This window comes from Vulpes vulpes, chromosome 11 (genome assembly GCF_048418805.1).
Source record: "Vulpes vulpes isolate BD-2025 chromosome 11, VulVul3, whole genome shotgun sequence".
NCBI lineage: Eukaryota > Metazoa > Chordata > Mammalia > Carnivora > Canidae > Vulpes > Vulpes vulpes.
In genome coordinates, this window is record NC_132790.1 from 21,072,367 (window position 1) to 21,088,670 (window position 16,304).

Sequence of the window (16,304 nt, forward strand, 5' to 3'; positions counted from 1 at the left end):
TGTAGCTGTTGCAGATGAGCTGCCTAGCAAGTCTTTTGGGGGCTAGGAGAAGAATAAATAACCCAAACTCTTCTTGCACTCAAACCTCCTGTCAGTGATTACCATTGGCACAATCTAATCAGATGCTAGAAAACAAAGAAGCTCAGGTTACACAGTTTATGAACTCCAGACCTCTAAGGTACAGAACAGTGCAGTAAGGGCAGACAGCAGATCCAAAGAAGTGAATGGAGCAAAAGATAAATCCTCTGTGCATCCATTTCTCTCTCTATTTCTCATTCTCTCTTTTCTCCCTCTCTTCTCTGCCAGTCTATCTGTATCTTCTGGCTTCTGTTTATCCACGTCTGGTCATCTTGCCCTATTCTATCCAGAGCCCCATTATAGGCTGGTAGGTTATGCTCATCTGAAGTGTTTTCTATTCCTGCCTCTGCATGCACATTATTGGAATGAACTTGTTCAGACAGATAGACTTTGGTCCCAAGTTACAGCTACCAATGAACAGTCATGATCTATAACCCAAATATCACTCACTTGTTCTATGGTTGTGTGTGCGTGTATTATTTTATTCATTTTTATTTTAGGGGAGAGACATAAATCATAAGCTCTAGTTTCTATTCCATTTGATTTGGTAGAAAATCCTTCCTTCCCACATATATTAAGCTCTTATGAATATTTTGGAGCTACTGTTAATTTTTGTTGTTGTTGTTTTCAGATGTTTTTACCATGTGAAAAAGATCTCTCAAAGGCTTTCACTTTCCCCTTCATATTTGAAATTCTACTACTATCCATTCTAAAAGAAACCAAAGTTTGTGTACATCATGGAGAAGGTCACTGGTGCCTTGTTTTCTTTTCTAAGCTCAAACGAAATACCTTTTGGAAGCCTGTCCTAAGTTCTTTAGTCCTAAGTGCATAGACCATAGGGTTGAGGGAAGGGGGGATGATATTGTGCAGCACATTGAGTAGAACTGGAATCAAAGGAGCCTTAGGCTCTGCCAGGTGAGTTACTGAAACGACCACAACAACTGTGTAGAAGAAGAGGATAAGGATCAGATGGGAGCTACAAGTGCTCAAAGCTTTGGATGCAGCTTCAGCCGAGTTCAGCTTAAGCACAGAGCGCAGAATCAAAGTATATGACAATATTATAAGACCTAGGTCACTCCCCATTCCAAGCCATGCCAGAATCAATTGGCAGATGCTGTTTGGCCTCCTGTCATCACAAGCCAGGCTGGTGACCCCAAGGTTTGAGCACAGACAATGCTCAATCTCATTCCTGGAGCAATAATTACGCTGGGCTGCAAGAACAGGCACTGGAATAACAAACAAGCCATTTCTAAGTACCATGAACACAGTAGCTTTTAAGATTAAGCCATTGGTGACAATTGAGGTGTATCGAAGAGGATGACAAATTGCTATATATCTATCAAAAGCCATGCAGAGGAAGGTACCAGATTCCATGCCAAGAAAACAGTGAATGGCATAAATCTGAGCAAAACACTCAGGGAGGCTGATGATCTTGGCATCAAACCAGAAGATGGCCAGAATCTTGGGCATGATGGTGGTGGCCAGGCCAATGTCCACCACAGACAGAATACCTAGGAAATAGTACATAGGCTGCTGAAGGGCAGGGTCTTGGCAGATGGTGACGATGATGAGGGTGTTAGCACCAATTGCTGAGACGTAGAGTATTGCCAATGGTAAGGAAAGCCAATGTTGCCAGCTGTGAATACCTGGGAATCCCAACAGGATGAACTCAGAGACCTGCAATTTGGAGTTATTAGAGCCTTTCAGAAATGCAGACATCTTTTCCTAAGAGAAAAAAAAAATTATTTTCAAAGTTACTTTCTTTGATCAGAATTATCATCAAACATTATTTTTAACCTGTCGCTACAAAATATAATTTTGTGCTGTAATAAGATGAATTATGCAGTCCATTCCTTACAGCAACTTAAAATAAATTGCAATGACTTCTGAGGCTTTTTCAGCAGAAGTTAAACTTTCGAGGGGCAATTATCACTCTCGACTATTCAGGGAAGATTCAGCATTTATCTCAAATCTCTATTTGCACTGTCATCAGTCAGCTCAATTTGAGACCATCCCATAAATATTATTTTTGTTATTGTTTTCTAAAATTTCATCATCTCCTCAGAAATTTTGTGGAATCAGTGTGTTTGTTTTCTTCATATTTGTCTTAATCTTGCTTCAGACTTTTATTAACTAACAATAAGGAGATTTTTTTAAAATGTAGAATTATGGGAGATTATATTTTGTAGCTGTACCATCCCCAATTACTTTAGATGTCCACTAATGTTTTATATAGCCTCCAAAATTTTTTTAAGATTTTATTTATTTATTCGTGAGAGACACACAGAGAGAGGCAGAGACATAGGCAAGGGAGAAGCAAGCTCCTCACAGGGAGCCTGATGTGGGACTCGATCCCTGGACTGGGATCACGCCCTGAACCAAAGGCAGACGCTCAACTACTGAGCCACCCAGGCATCCCTCTCCTCCAAAAATGTTTAGATTGATAGATATTTAGATATATATTTAGGTAGATAGATATTTAGAAATGCAAACATACACATGGTGCATATTGGAAAAGGAATAACTTTTTTTCATGTCCTACTTTGTATGGACTTTTGAGAAAGTCTCAAAAAAATAGCTTGAAAAGTGAAGTGACCATGACCAAATTTGTTGATTTGAGGAGTCACATAAAAGAGAAAACTATTGAAATTTTTTTCTAGATTAGTCTTAGAGAATCTAAAAAGGCTTGTAAATATAGGATTTAGGCAAACGTAATACGATGATTTTGATTTTACTTAATAAACAAGAATTATTTATCCATACTGTTGAAGACTGTAACTTCAGATTCATGTTTAAAAGTAGACTCACCGGGGCAGCCCAGGTGGCTCAGCTGTTTAGCGCTGCCTTCGGCCCAGGACATGACCCTGGAGACCTGGGATCAAGTCCCACATCAGGCTCCCTGCATGGAGCCTGCTTCTCCCCCTGCTTGTGTCTCTGCTTCTCTTTCTCTTTGTACCTCCTATGAATAAACAAACAAAAAACTAGACTCATCTTTCATTGCATTGTTGTTTCTCATGTACTTTTTATTCTGTTTAGGAGCCCACCACCGAAGCCTGAGACTAACAAACCATGTTTCCTTTTGGCAAACCACTGCTTCCTTGTCCTGTTGCCTTCTCCCCTTTACTTCAGTCAGAAGCCCTCCCCTTGAGCCCTGCTTCTGCAGCCTTACCTGTTCTCATTTTCCTTCCCCCATGCTTCTTTCCTTTGTCAGCAATTCCATCATCGTAACACTGGTATTCTCTTGTTTAAAATGACCTAAGACCTCACACTTTCTTTTAAGTAAAATTTAAATTCCTTTATAACACATAAGATAGTTATGGATTTATTCCATTTCTAAAGGTTTTATTTAAATTCCAGTTAGTTGGGATGCCTGGGTGGCTCAGCGGTTTAGCATCTGCCTTTGGCCCAGGGCATGATCATGGGGTCCTGGGATCAAGTCCCACATCGGGCTCCTTGCATGGAGCCTGCTTCTCCCTCTGCCTGTGTCTCTGCCTCTCTTTGTGTGTCTCTCATGAATGAATAAATAAAATATTGAAAATAAATAAATAAATTCTAGTTAGTTAACATATAATGTAACACTGGCTCCAAGAGTAGAATTTAGTGATTCATCCCTTTCATAATATACCCAGGAATTATTCTTGATATAATTACTTATAAATATAGGAAAACATATCTGAAAGAAATTAAAATTCTCTCATGTTTCACCAACAAAAGATGATTCCTGTTTGCAATTAGAAGCATTTTTTTCCAGAAATTTCTTGCTATCTTTATGTTTGGATAAGCATGTACTGCCTAATCCTGGGGCAAATCATCCTTTTTTCATGGTAATATAATTTTATGAACACTAAAATCTTCTAAATATATTGGCAGCAAATTGTAACAAAACATACACAAAGAATCTTGGAGATGATATTAGTTTGACTTTGGAGTTATAGGTCAGAATTTTGAAGACTTCAGCTCCCTCTCTCCATCCTGAGAGCTTGAAAGTGTGTGACACACTTGACTGTATGAGGCCTGATATTTTTGCCAAATACTCATATATTATTACACATCTTCCTATAAAAGACACAGCCTTGTATCTTTGATGTTTTCCCCTGATTGATACTAGTGCAATACAGCTAAGAAAAGTAGCATATTTGAGGTCACAGAAAAAAAATAGTTTAAGTATTTTTTATGAGTTAGAGATTACCAATACATGCGTGTGATCTTGCTATGGAAAACAGTTCATATATTCGTTCTAAAGTTAATCTAGTAGCTGTTTGATAAACAAGCCACTTCTAGAGTGCCGTATACCTTATATTCTCTAATTCTAGCCCTAGCCACCTTGAGAGATTTTTCCAAGCCTCTATTTCCTGCTAGGGTAGAGTAAAGACTCCATTTCTTGTGGAGGATATTGCCAAAATAACATAAGGAAAGGTTAAGGGTGAGCCATTGGATGCTCTGGGATTTAGGCAACGTGAGATGCCAAAATTTTAGTACTTAACTGTGGTTATGAGCAGAGCAGAGACTCAGTCTGAGGTCCTGGCAATGACAGTGGTTTCCTTCCTGGAAAAAAGACACAACTCTCTGAGAAAAGAGCTTTCACATGAGATGAGGATGTGTTCTCAGGTGACCCATGGCACCAAAACTGAGCTTCTGAAATTTATGGGGAGTAGTAAACAGCTCAGTGATCTAAGCATAATAGACTTCCCTTGGAGACATGAAGAGAGAACAGCTCATAGAGAAAGAAGAAATCCTAAGATACTAAATCCCAAAAGGTTGGAGGAGATTAATTCAGAGATATATTTCTTATCAGTGTAATCTGAAAGCTTACATAAACAGAAGAATACCTTCATTTATAAAACCAAAATGGCCCTATAAAAGTGGGCCACTTTATTAGTGTCTGAATTGTTCTTGAGTACAAACTTCAGGGTATTCTAAATTCTGTAGTTGTGAAGGCATGCTTTTAAAAAAACTCTTAGGGGAGTATTTATTCACTATATATAGTGAATAATGTATATGTATGTATATATATAGAGAGTGAGAGGTTAAATTGATCATTTCTATAACTGAAGAATATTTTATTATTAAAGTTTTTTCTCTTAAAAATTCTTTTCTTTCTTTTTTTGAGTATAGTTGACAGAAAATGTTACATTAGTTTCAAGTATACAGCATGGTGATTCAACAACTCTATGTATTGCACTATGCTCACTACAAGTACACCTACTGTACGTCACCGTACAATGCTATTAAAAATCCATTGACTCTATTCCTTATGCTGTACCTTCTGTCTCCATCCCTTACTCATCCTATAACTGGAGGCCTGTATCTCCCACTCCCTTTCACCTATTTCATCCAGGCTCCACACTCCTATCTTTTGGTAACCATCAGTTTGTTCTGTGTATTTCTAGGTCGGATTCTACTTTCGAATTGTTGACCATTTGCTTTCTTTTTCAGATTCCACATATAAATTCAATCATATGTTATTTGTTTTTACTTATCTTATTTGTTTTTTTTTATCTAATTTATTTATTTCATAGTACCCTTTAGGTCCATCCATGTGGTCACAAGTAGCAAGATCTCATTTTCTTTATGGCTAATGTTCTAATGTTATATATATATATATATATATATATATATATATATATATATATATAAAACATATCTTCTACATATCTACTTTTTTGTTCATTTGTCTATTTTTGGATAATTAGTTGCTTCCCTATATTGGCTATTGTAAATAATACTGCAATAAACATAGGGGTGTATGTATCTTTTAGAATTAGTGTTTTCATTTTCTTTGGGTGAAAATCCAGGAGCAGAATTAGTGGATCATACGGTGGTCCATTTTTTTAAATAAATTTATTTTTTATTGGTGTTCAATTTGCCAACATACAGAATAACATCCAGTGCTCATCCCGTCAAGTGCCCCCCTCAGTGCCCCTCAACCATTCCCCCCATCCCCGCCCTCCTCCCCTTCCACCACCCCTACTTCGTTTCCCAGAGTTAGGAGTCTTTATATTCTGTCTCCCTTTCTGATATTTCCCACACATTTCTTCTCCCTTCCCTTATCAGTGTAATCTGAAAGCTTACATAAACAGAAAAATACCTTCATTTATAAAACCAAAATGGCCCTATAAAAGTGGGCCACTTTATTAGTGTCTGAATTGTTCCCTTTCACTATTATTTATATTCCCCAAATGAATGAGAACATATGTTTGTCCTTCTCCGATTGACTTACTTCACTCAGCATAATACCCTCCAGTTCCATCCACGTTGAAGCAAATGGTGGGTATTTGTCATTTCTAATGGCTGAGTAATATTCTATTGTATACATAAACCACATCTTCTTTATCCATTCATCTTTCGATGGACACCGAGGCACCTTCCACAGTTTAGCTATTGTGGACATTGCTGCTAGAAACATCGGGGTGCAGGTGTCCCGGCATTTCATTACATCTGTATCTTTGGGGTAAATCCCCAACAGTGCAATTGCTGGGTCGTAGGGCAGGTCTATTTTTAACTCTTTGAGGAACCTCCACACAGTTTTCCAGAGTGGCTGCACCAGATCACATTCTCACCAACAGTGTAAGAGGGTTCCCTTTTCTCCTCATCTTCTCCAACATGTGCATGAGAAAATGGCCATGTCTATGTCTTCCTCTGTGAGATTTCTCTTCATGTCTTTTGCCCATTTCATGATTGGATTGTTTGCTTCTTTGGTGTTGAGTTTAATAAGTTCTTTATAGTTCTTGGAAACTAGCCCTTTATCTGATAGGTCATTTTCAAATATCTTTTCCCATTCTGTAGGCTGTCTTTTAGTTTTGTTGACTGTATCCTTTGCTGTGCAAAACATATCAGCAAGAGAAAAACCAAGAACCATATGATCCTCTCATTAGATGCAGAGAAAGCATTTGACAAAATACAGCATCCATTCCTGATCAAAACTCTTCAGAGTGTAGGGATAGAGGGAACATTCCTCGACATCTCAAAAGCCATCTACAAAAAGCCCACAGCAAATGTCATTCTCAATGGGGAAGCACTGGGAGCCTTTCCCCTAAGATCAGGAACAAGACAGGGATGTCCACTCTCACCACAGCTATTCAACATAGTACTGGAAGTCCTCGCCTCAGCAATCAGACAACAAAAGACATTAAAGTCATTCAAATTGGCAAAGAAGAAGTCAAACTCTCCCTCTTCGCCAATGACATGATACGCTACATAGAAAACCCAAAAGCCTCCACCCCAAGATTGCTAGAACTCATACAGCAATTTGATAGCGTGGCAGGATACAAAATCAATGCCCAGAAATCAATGGCATTTCTATTCACTAACAATGAAACTGAAGAAAGAGAAATTAAGTAGTCAATCCCACTTACAATTGTACCCAAAAGCATAAGATACCTAGGAATAAACCTAACCAAAGAGGTAAAGGATCTATACCCTAAAAACTACAGAACACTTCTGAAAGAAATTGAGGAAGTCACAAAGAGATGCAAAAATATTTCATGCTCATGGATTGGCAGAATTAATATTGTGAAAATATCAATGTTACCCAGGGCAATTTACACATTTAATGCAATCCCTATCAAGATACCATGGACTTTCTTCAGAGTTAGAACAAATTATGTTGAGATTTGTGTGGAATCAGAAAAGACCCCAAATAGCCAGGGGAATTTTAAAAAAGAAAACCATACCTGGGGCATCACAATGCCAGATTTCAGGTTGTACTACAAAGCTGTGGTCATCAAGACAGTGTGGTACTGGCACAAAAACAGACACATAGATCAATGGAACAGAATAGAGAATCCAGAAGTGGACCCTTAACTTTATGGTCAACTAATATTCGATAAAGGAGGAAAGACTATCCACTGGAAGAAAGACCGTCTCTTCAATAAATGGTGCTGGGAAAATTGGACATCCACATGCAGAAGAATGAACCTAGACCACTCTCTTTCACCATACACAAAGATAAACTCAAAATGGATGAAAGATCTAAATGTGAGACAAGAGCCCATCAAAATCCTAGAGGAGAACACAGGCAACACCCTTTTTGAACTCAGCCACAGTAACTTCTTGCAAGATATATCCACGAAGGCAAAAGAAACAAAAGCAAAAATGAACTATTGGTATTCCATTTTTAATTCTTCATGGAACCTCCATACTGTTTGCCATAGTGGTTACACCAATTTGCATTCCCACCAGCAGTGCATGAGTATTCCTTTTTGTCCACATTTTCACCAATGCTTGTCATTTCTTGTTTCTTGATTGTATCCATTGTCATAGGGATATCTCGTTGTAGTCTTGATTCCCTGATGATTAGTAATACCAAGCATATTTTCATGTATTTTTTGGACAACTCTATGACTCCTTTCTGAAATGTCTTTTCAGGTCCTCTGTCCATTTTTTAAGTGGTTTATTTGGGCTTTTTTGGTCTTGAGTTGTAGGAAGTTCTTTATATGTTTTGAATTGTAGCCCATTATTGGATATATCATTTGCAAATATTTTCTTCTATTCAGTAGGTTGCACTTTGTTGATGATTTACTTCACTGTCCAGAAGATTCTTATTTTGGTTTATTACAGTTCATTTTTTTTGCTTTTGTTTCCCTTGCCTTAGGATACATATTTAGAATAATATTGCTATGGCTGATGTCAAAGAAATTACTGCTCATGTTCTTTTCTAGATGCCTTATGGTTTGAAGGCTTCACATTTATATGACCAAAGAAGAATTCTAAGTTTCTGATCTATGTAGTTTGATGGTATGTGATGGTATTCACATATTTAAGGAAGATTGGATAAAGACCAGGTTATAGGGGAAGAGAATGAATTCAGATTAGGTCACAACAATCATGAGATACTTTTGAAGCATCCATGTAAAGCCTGCTTATTCAGCACACTGAAAAGTCATCCCAGAGAGCAAAATAGTATTTTTTAACCATTTTACATTCCCACTAGCAGTGTCTGAATGTTCCAGTTTTCCCACATACTTGCCAACATGAGTATTATCTTTTTTATTATAACTACTTTATTGAGAGGCACCTGGGTGACTCAGTAGTTGAGCATCTGCCTTTGACTCAGGTTATGATCCGGGGGTCCTGGGATTTTATCCCACATCAGGGTCCCCGCAGGGAGATTGCTTCTCCATCTGCCTATGTTTCTGCCTTTCTCTGAGTCTCTTATGAATAATTAATAATAATAATAATAATATCAATTTTAGTAGATGTGAAATAGTATCTCATTGTGCCTTTGTTTCACATTTCCTTAAGGACTAATGTTGAGCATCTCTTCATGTGCTTATAATGGATTATTTACACCTTCTTTGGAGAAATATCTATTCATAGCCTTTGCCCAGTTTTTAATCGGTTTATCTTTTTATGATTGTGTTCTAAAACTTCTGTATGTATTACATACTCAGTTCCCAGAATAAAATCTGAAGGAAAAAAACTGGAATGACAAAATATTACTTGACAACTACTGTAATATAGAATATATTATGTAGGCTATTTTTTGGCATATGATCTTCATGATCTTCATAGTAGTCTCCAACATCGAGTGTATTTCCATGGTGTCAGTTGTAATGTCTCCTCTTTCATTTCTGCTTTTGTTAATTTGTGTCCTCTTTCTTTTTTTCTTAGTAAGTTTAGCTAGAAGTTTCCCAATTTTGTTCATCTTTTCAAAAAACTAGGTCTCACTTTCATTCATGTTTCCACTGTTTTTATGGCCTTCACTTTATTTAGTTCCAGTTTGGTTTTGTGATTTCCACCTTCTGCTTTCTTTGGTTTCAATTTGTTTTTTTTTTTTCTTCTAGTTCCTTAAGGTATAAAGTGAAATTGTTTCTGAAATATTTTTTTTCTTAATATCTTCAGCTACTACTATAAGTTTCCATGTAAGAGCTGTTGTGCAACAGCCCTTATGTTCTTTGTTAGGTATCTGGTTTCATTTTTTTTTCAATTTTTTTCTATTCTAATGATTTTCTCTACCCTTTTTCTTTTATTCCACTGTTTGGCCTCTAGTACAATGTTGGATAGAAGTGAAAACAGTTGACATCTTTGTCTTACTGTCATCTTCAGGATAAAATATTTTAATATTTCATCATTAAGTAGGAAATTAGCTGTAAGTTTTCAGTGCATACTTTTATCAAGAGAACTTCCTTCTCTTTTTATTTTTTTTTATTGGACTTCAATTTGCCAACATAAACCATAACACGCAGTGCTCATCCCACCAAGTACTCACCTCAGTGCCCAACACCCAGTCACCCCAACCTCCCGCCCACTTCCCCTTCAATACCCCTTGTTCATTTCCCAGAGTTAGGTGTCTCTAATGTTTTGTCACCATCACTGATATTTTCACTCATTTTCTCTCCTTTCCCTTTATTCCCTTTCCCTAATTTTTATATTCTCCAAATGAATGAGACCATATTATGTTTGTCCTTTTCCTATAGACTTATTTCACTAAGCATAATACCCTCCAGGTCCCTCCACGTCGAAGCAAATGGTGGGTATTTGGCTGAGTAATATTTATAATGGCTGAGTAATATTCCATTGAATACATAGACCACATCTTCTTTATTCATTCTTCTTTTGATGGACACCGAGGCTCCTTCCACAGTTTGGCTATTGTGGACATTGCTGCTAGAAAAATTGGGGTCCAGGTGTCCCAGCATTTCACTGCATCTGTATCTTTATGGTAAATCCCAGCAGTGCAATTTCTGGGTCGTAGGGCAGATTTATTTTTAACTCTTTGAGGAACGTCCACACAGTTTATCAGAGTGGCTATACGAATTCAAATTCCAACCAGCAATGCAAGACGGTTCCCCTTTCTCTACATCCTCTCCAAAATATGTTGTTTCCTGTCTTGTTAATTTTCACAATTCTCACTGGTGTGAGGTGGTATCTCATTGTGGTTTTGATTTGTATTTCCCTGATGGCCAGTGATGCGGAGCATTTTCTCATGTGCTTGTTGGCCATGTCTATGTCTTTCTCTGTGAGATTTCTCTTCATGTCTTTTCCCCATTTCATGACTGGATTGTTTGTTTCTTTGCTGTTGAGTTTAATAAGTTCTTCATAGATCTTGGATACTAGCCCTTTGTCTGATATGTCATTTTCAAATATCTTCTCCCATTCTGTAGGTTGTCTTTGAGTTTTGTTGACTGTATCCTTTGCTTGCAAAAGCTTCTTATCTTGATGAAGTCCCAGTAGTTCGTTTTTTCTTTTGTTTCTCTGGCCTTCGTGGATGTATCTTGCGAGAAGTTACTGTGGCCGAGTTCATAAAGGGTGTTACCTGTGTTCTCCTCTAGGATTTTGATGGAATCTTGTCTCACATTTAGATCTTACATCCATTTTGGTGTATCTTTGTGTATGATGTAAGAGAATGGCCCAGTTTTATTCTTCTGCATGTGGATGTCCAATTTTCCCAGCACTATTGATTGAAGAGACTGTCTTTTTTCCAGTGGATAGTCTTTCCTGCTTTGTTGAATAGTAGTTGACCATAAGTTGAGGGTCCCCTTCTGGATTCTCTATTCTGTTCCATTGATCTATGTGTCTGTTTTTGTGCCAGTACCATGCTGTCTTGATGACCACAGCTTTGTAGTACAACCTGAAATCTGGCATTGTGATGCCCCCAGCTATGGTTTTCTTTTTTAAAATTCCCCTGGCTATTCGGGGTCTTTTCTGATTCCACACAAATCTCAACATAATTTGTTCTAACTCTCTGAAGAAAGTCCATGGTATCTTGATAGGGATTGCATTAAATGTGTAAATTGCCCTGGGTAGCATGGACTTGTTCACAATATTAATTCTTCCAATCCATGAACATGGAATATTTTTCCATCTATTTGTGTCTTCCTCAATTTCTTTCAGAAGTATTCTGTAGTTTTTAGGGTATAAATACTTTACCCTTTTGGTTAGGTTTATTCCTAGGTATCTTATGCTTTTGGGTACAATTGTAAATGGGAATGACTCCTTGATTTCTTTTTCTCAGTCTCATTGTTAGTGTATAGAAAAGCCACTGATTTCTGTGCATTGATTTTGTATCCTGCCACACTGCCAAATTGCTGTATGAGTTCTATCAATCTTGGGGTGGAGTTTCTTGGGTTTTCTATGTAGAGTATCATGTCATCTGCAAAGAGGGAGAGTTTGACTTCTTTGCCAATTTGAATGCTGTTTATTTCTTTTTGTTGCCTGATTGCTGAGGCTAAGACTTCTAGTACTATGTTGAATAGCAGTGCTGAGAGTGGACATCCTTGTCGTGTTCCTGATCTTAGGGGAAAGGCTCCCAGTGTTTCCCCATTGAGAATGACATTTGCTGTGGGCTTTTTGAAGATGGCTTTTAAGATGCTGAGCAATGTTCCCCCTATCCCTACACTCTGAAGAGTTTTGATCAGGAATGGATGCTGTATTTTGTCAAATGCTTTCTCTGCATCTAATGAGAGGATCATATGGTTCTCATTTTTTCTCTTCTTGATATGATCTATGACGTTGATTGCCTTACGAGTGTTGAACAAGCCTTGTGTCCGGGGGATAAATCCAATTTGGTCATGATGAATGATATTCTTAGTGTATTGTTGAATCCTATTGGTTAGTATCTTGTTGAGAATTTTTGCATCTGTATTCACCAGGGATATTGGTCTATAATTCTCCTTTTTGGTGGGGTGTTTCTCTGGTTTTGGAATTAAGGTGATGCTGGCCTCATAGAACGAGTTTGGAAATACTCCATCTCTTTCTATCTTTCCAAACAGCTTTAGTAGAAAAGGTATGGGAAGCCATCTGGCCCTGGACTTTTGTGTCTTGGGAGGTTTTTGATGACTGCTTCAATTTCCTCCCTGCTTATTGGCCTGTTCGGGTTTTCTATTTCTTCCTGTTCCACTTTTGGTAGTTGTGGTTCTCCAGAAATGCATCCATTTCTGTTAGATTGCCTAATTTATTGGCATATAGCTGCTCATAATAAGTTTTTAAATCATTTGTATTTCCTTGGTATTGGTGGTTATCTCTCCTTTCTCATTCATGATTTTATTAATTTGAGTCTTTTCTCTCTTCTTTTTATAAGGGTGGTGAATGGTTTATCTATCTTATTAAGTCTTTCAAAGAACAAATTCCTGGTTTTGGTCAACTGTTCCACAGTTCTTCTGGTCACTATTTAATTGAGTTCTGCTCGAATCCTTATTAATTCTCTTCTTCTGCTGGGTGTAGGATCTATTTGCCGTTTTTTCTCCAGCTCCTTTAGGTGCAAGGTTAGCTTTTGTATTAGAGTTCTTTCCAGTTTTTGGATGGATGCTTGTATTGCGACGTATTTCCCCCTTAGGACTGCTTTTGCTGTATCCCAAAGATTTTGAATGGTTGTATCTTCATTCTCATTAGTTTCCATGAATTTTTTTAATTCTTCTCTAATTTCCTGGTTGACCCTTTCATTTTTTTAGCAGGATGGTTCTTAACCTCCACGTGTTTGAAATCTTTCCAGACTTCTTCTTGTGATTTAGTTCTAGTTTCAAAGCATTATGCTCTGAAAATATTCAGGCTATGATCCCAATCTTTTGGTATCAGTTAAGACTTGATTTATGACCCAGCATGTGGTCTATTCTGGAGTAAGTTCTATGTGCACTTCAGAAGAATGTGCATTCAGTTGCATTTGGATGCAAAGTTCAGTAAATATCCATGAAATCCATCAGGTCCAGTGTATCATTTAAAGCTCTTGTTTTGGGATCCCTGATGGCTCAGCTGGCTTAGCGCCTTCCTATCGCCCAGGGCATGATCCTAAAGTCCCAGGATTGGGTCCCATGTAGGGCTCCCTGCATGGGGCCTGCTTCTCCCTCTGCCTGCATCTCTGTCTCTCTTTCTCTCTCTCTGTGTCTCTCATGAATAAATAAATAAATAAAATATTTTTTAAAAAGAGTCATGACTTAAAAAAAATAATAAAGCTCTAGTTTCTTTGGTGATGTTGTGTTTAGAAGATCTGTAGATTGTAGAAAGCGCTATGTTCAAGTCACCAAATATAAGTGTATTGTTATCTAAGTATGTCTTAACTTTGGTTAATAATTGATGTTATACTTGGCATCTCCCACATTCGGGGCATATATATTGATGATTGTTAGGTCCTCTTTTTGGATAGATCCTTTAAGTATGATATAGTGTCCCTCTTCATCTCTTACTACACTCTTTGGGATAAACTTTAATTTATCTGATATAAGGATTACCACCCCCGCTTTCTTTTGAGGACTATTTGAATGGTAAATTGTTCTCCAACCTTTTATTTTCAGGCTGTAGGTGTCCTTCTGTCTATAATGAGTCTCTTGTAGACAGCAAATAGATGGGTCTTCTTTTTTATCCAGTCTCAAACCCTGCACCTTTTGATGAGGTTATTTAGCCCATCACATTCAGAGTTTTTATGAAAGTTATGAATTTAGTGTCATCATGATACCTATTCAGTCCCTGTTTTGTGGATTGTTTCCTTGGACTTCCTCTTTCTCTTACAGGGTCCCCCTTAATATTTCTTGCAGAGCTGGCTTCGTGGTCACATATTCTTTCAATTTCTGCCTATCTTGGAAGCTCTTTATCTCTCCTTCTATTCTGAATGAGAGCCTTGCTGGATAAAGTATTCTAGGCTGCATGTTCTTCTCAATTAGGACCCTGCCAGCTCTTTCTGGCCTGCCAGGTCTCTGTGGAGAGGTCGGCTGTTAACCTAATACTTCTCCCCATAAAGGTTAGGGATCTCTTGTCTCTTTCTTCTTTAAGGATCTTCTCTTTAACTTTGGAATTTTCAAGTTTCACTATTAAATGTCGAGGTGTTGAACAGTTTTTATTGATTTTGGGGGGGTGATCTCTCTATCTCCTGGATCTGAATGCCTGTTTCCCTTCCCAAGTTAGGGAAGTTCTCAGCTATGATTTGTTCAAATACACTTTCTGGTCATCTGTCCTTTTCAGTGCCCTTGGGAACCCCAGTTAAATGTAGATTTTTCCTTTCGAGGCTGTCATTTATTTCCCTTCACCTATCCTCATGATCTTTTAGTTGTTTGTCTCCCTTTTTACTCAGCTTCCTTCCTTACCATCAACTTGTCTTCTATGTCACTCGCTCATTCTTCTACCTCGTTATCCCTCATCGTTAGGACCTCCAGCTTGGATTGCATCTCATTTAATTGATTTTTAATTTCAGCCTGATTAGATCTAAATTCTGCAGTCATGAAGTCTCTTGAATCCTTTATGCTTTTTTTCTAGAGCCACCAGTAGCTTTATAATTGTGCTTCTGAATTGGCTTTCTGACATTGAATTGTCCAAATCCAAATTTTGTAACTGTGTGGGAGGGAGGACTGTTTCTGATTCTTTCTTTTGTGGTGAGTTTTTCCTTCTAGTCATTTTGCTCCGTGCAGAGTGACAAAAAAAAGTTGTACTGGGAAAAGGAGAAAAAGAGAGAAAAAAGAAAAAAAGGGGGGGGGCTGAAACAAACAGAAAACAACAAGGGGGAGTATCCTCTGATTCTCTATAGTGTAAATCCCTCGACTTCCCCTGGAACTTTGCAGTGCTACTTGGTCAATAACTTGCTTTTCCCCTGTCCTTCTTTCTAGCTGGTCTGCTGGGGCAGGGGCCTTCTGTGCTGATTCTCAGGTGTGTGCACCTGGCAGGGAGCTGCCCAGCCTCCTGACAGGTGCACGGCTCAGTGGGAGCTATTTATCCTTTGAGGCCCCTGCTCAGTCCCAGGCACAGGGTGACACCAGGAGGAACAACAACAGTGGCGGCAGCCAGCTCTCCAGCCCTAGAGTCAGCTCCCGCAGTAACTACCGCAGCTCCCAGTCCATGGATGCTGGGGGTGGGGGGTGGTGACGTGCACAGCTCGGGGCCGCCCAGTGTCCTCCCGGCCTCTGCCTGTCCCGGGGGGAGCGCCGGATCTTGGGCTGTGTCCCCAGCGCCCTGGGCTCTGCGGCCTGAGCTGCTGGAATTGTGCTCCCGGGGCCCCACAGCCCCCTCCGCGTGGAGCCGATGTCCGAGCCACCTCCGAGTTGCTCCTGGGGCCGCACCAGGCACGCGCTGCAGCCCTTTAGGGAGCTCGTCCACTCTCCCTGGGGCGCAGGTGTCTGTTAGTGTCCCAGGGAGCCCGAGGGCATCCCCGCCCTCCTGGGGTCCTGTTCCAACTCCCTGCGAGCGCCTTTCCACCCCGGAAGATTGGTGCAGCTCCTGCTTCTCTGAGACGGAGCTTTCCTGTCCTGGGGGCACTCGCCCCAGCCTTAGCCCTGCTCCTCGGGCCCCTCCCCCCTGGATGCTTT

The 16,304-nt window shown here is 39.1% G+C and overlaps 1 protein-coding gene across 1 annotated transcript; it reads right to left on the reverse strand.

Annotated features, from left to right (window-relative positions):
- Nucleotides 1-825: 825 nt before the first annotated feature.
- On the reverse strand, nucleotides 826-2,586 carry OR56B1 (olfactory receptor family 56 subfamily B member 1). Its single transcript, XM_025988473.1, has 2 exons — nucleotides 2,578-2,586; nucleotides 826-1,797 (listed from the first exon to the last, which is right to left on the reverse strand). Exons 1-2 carry the CDS (start codon nucleotides 2,584-2,586, stop codon nucleotides 826-828), a joined length of 981 nt encoding a protein of 326 aa, XP_025844258.1.
- Nucleotides 2,587-16,304: the final 13,718 nt, after the last annotated feature.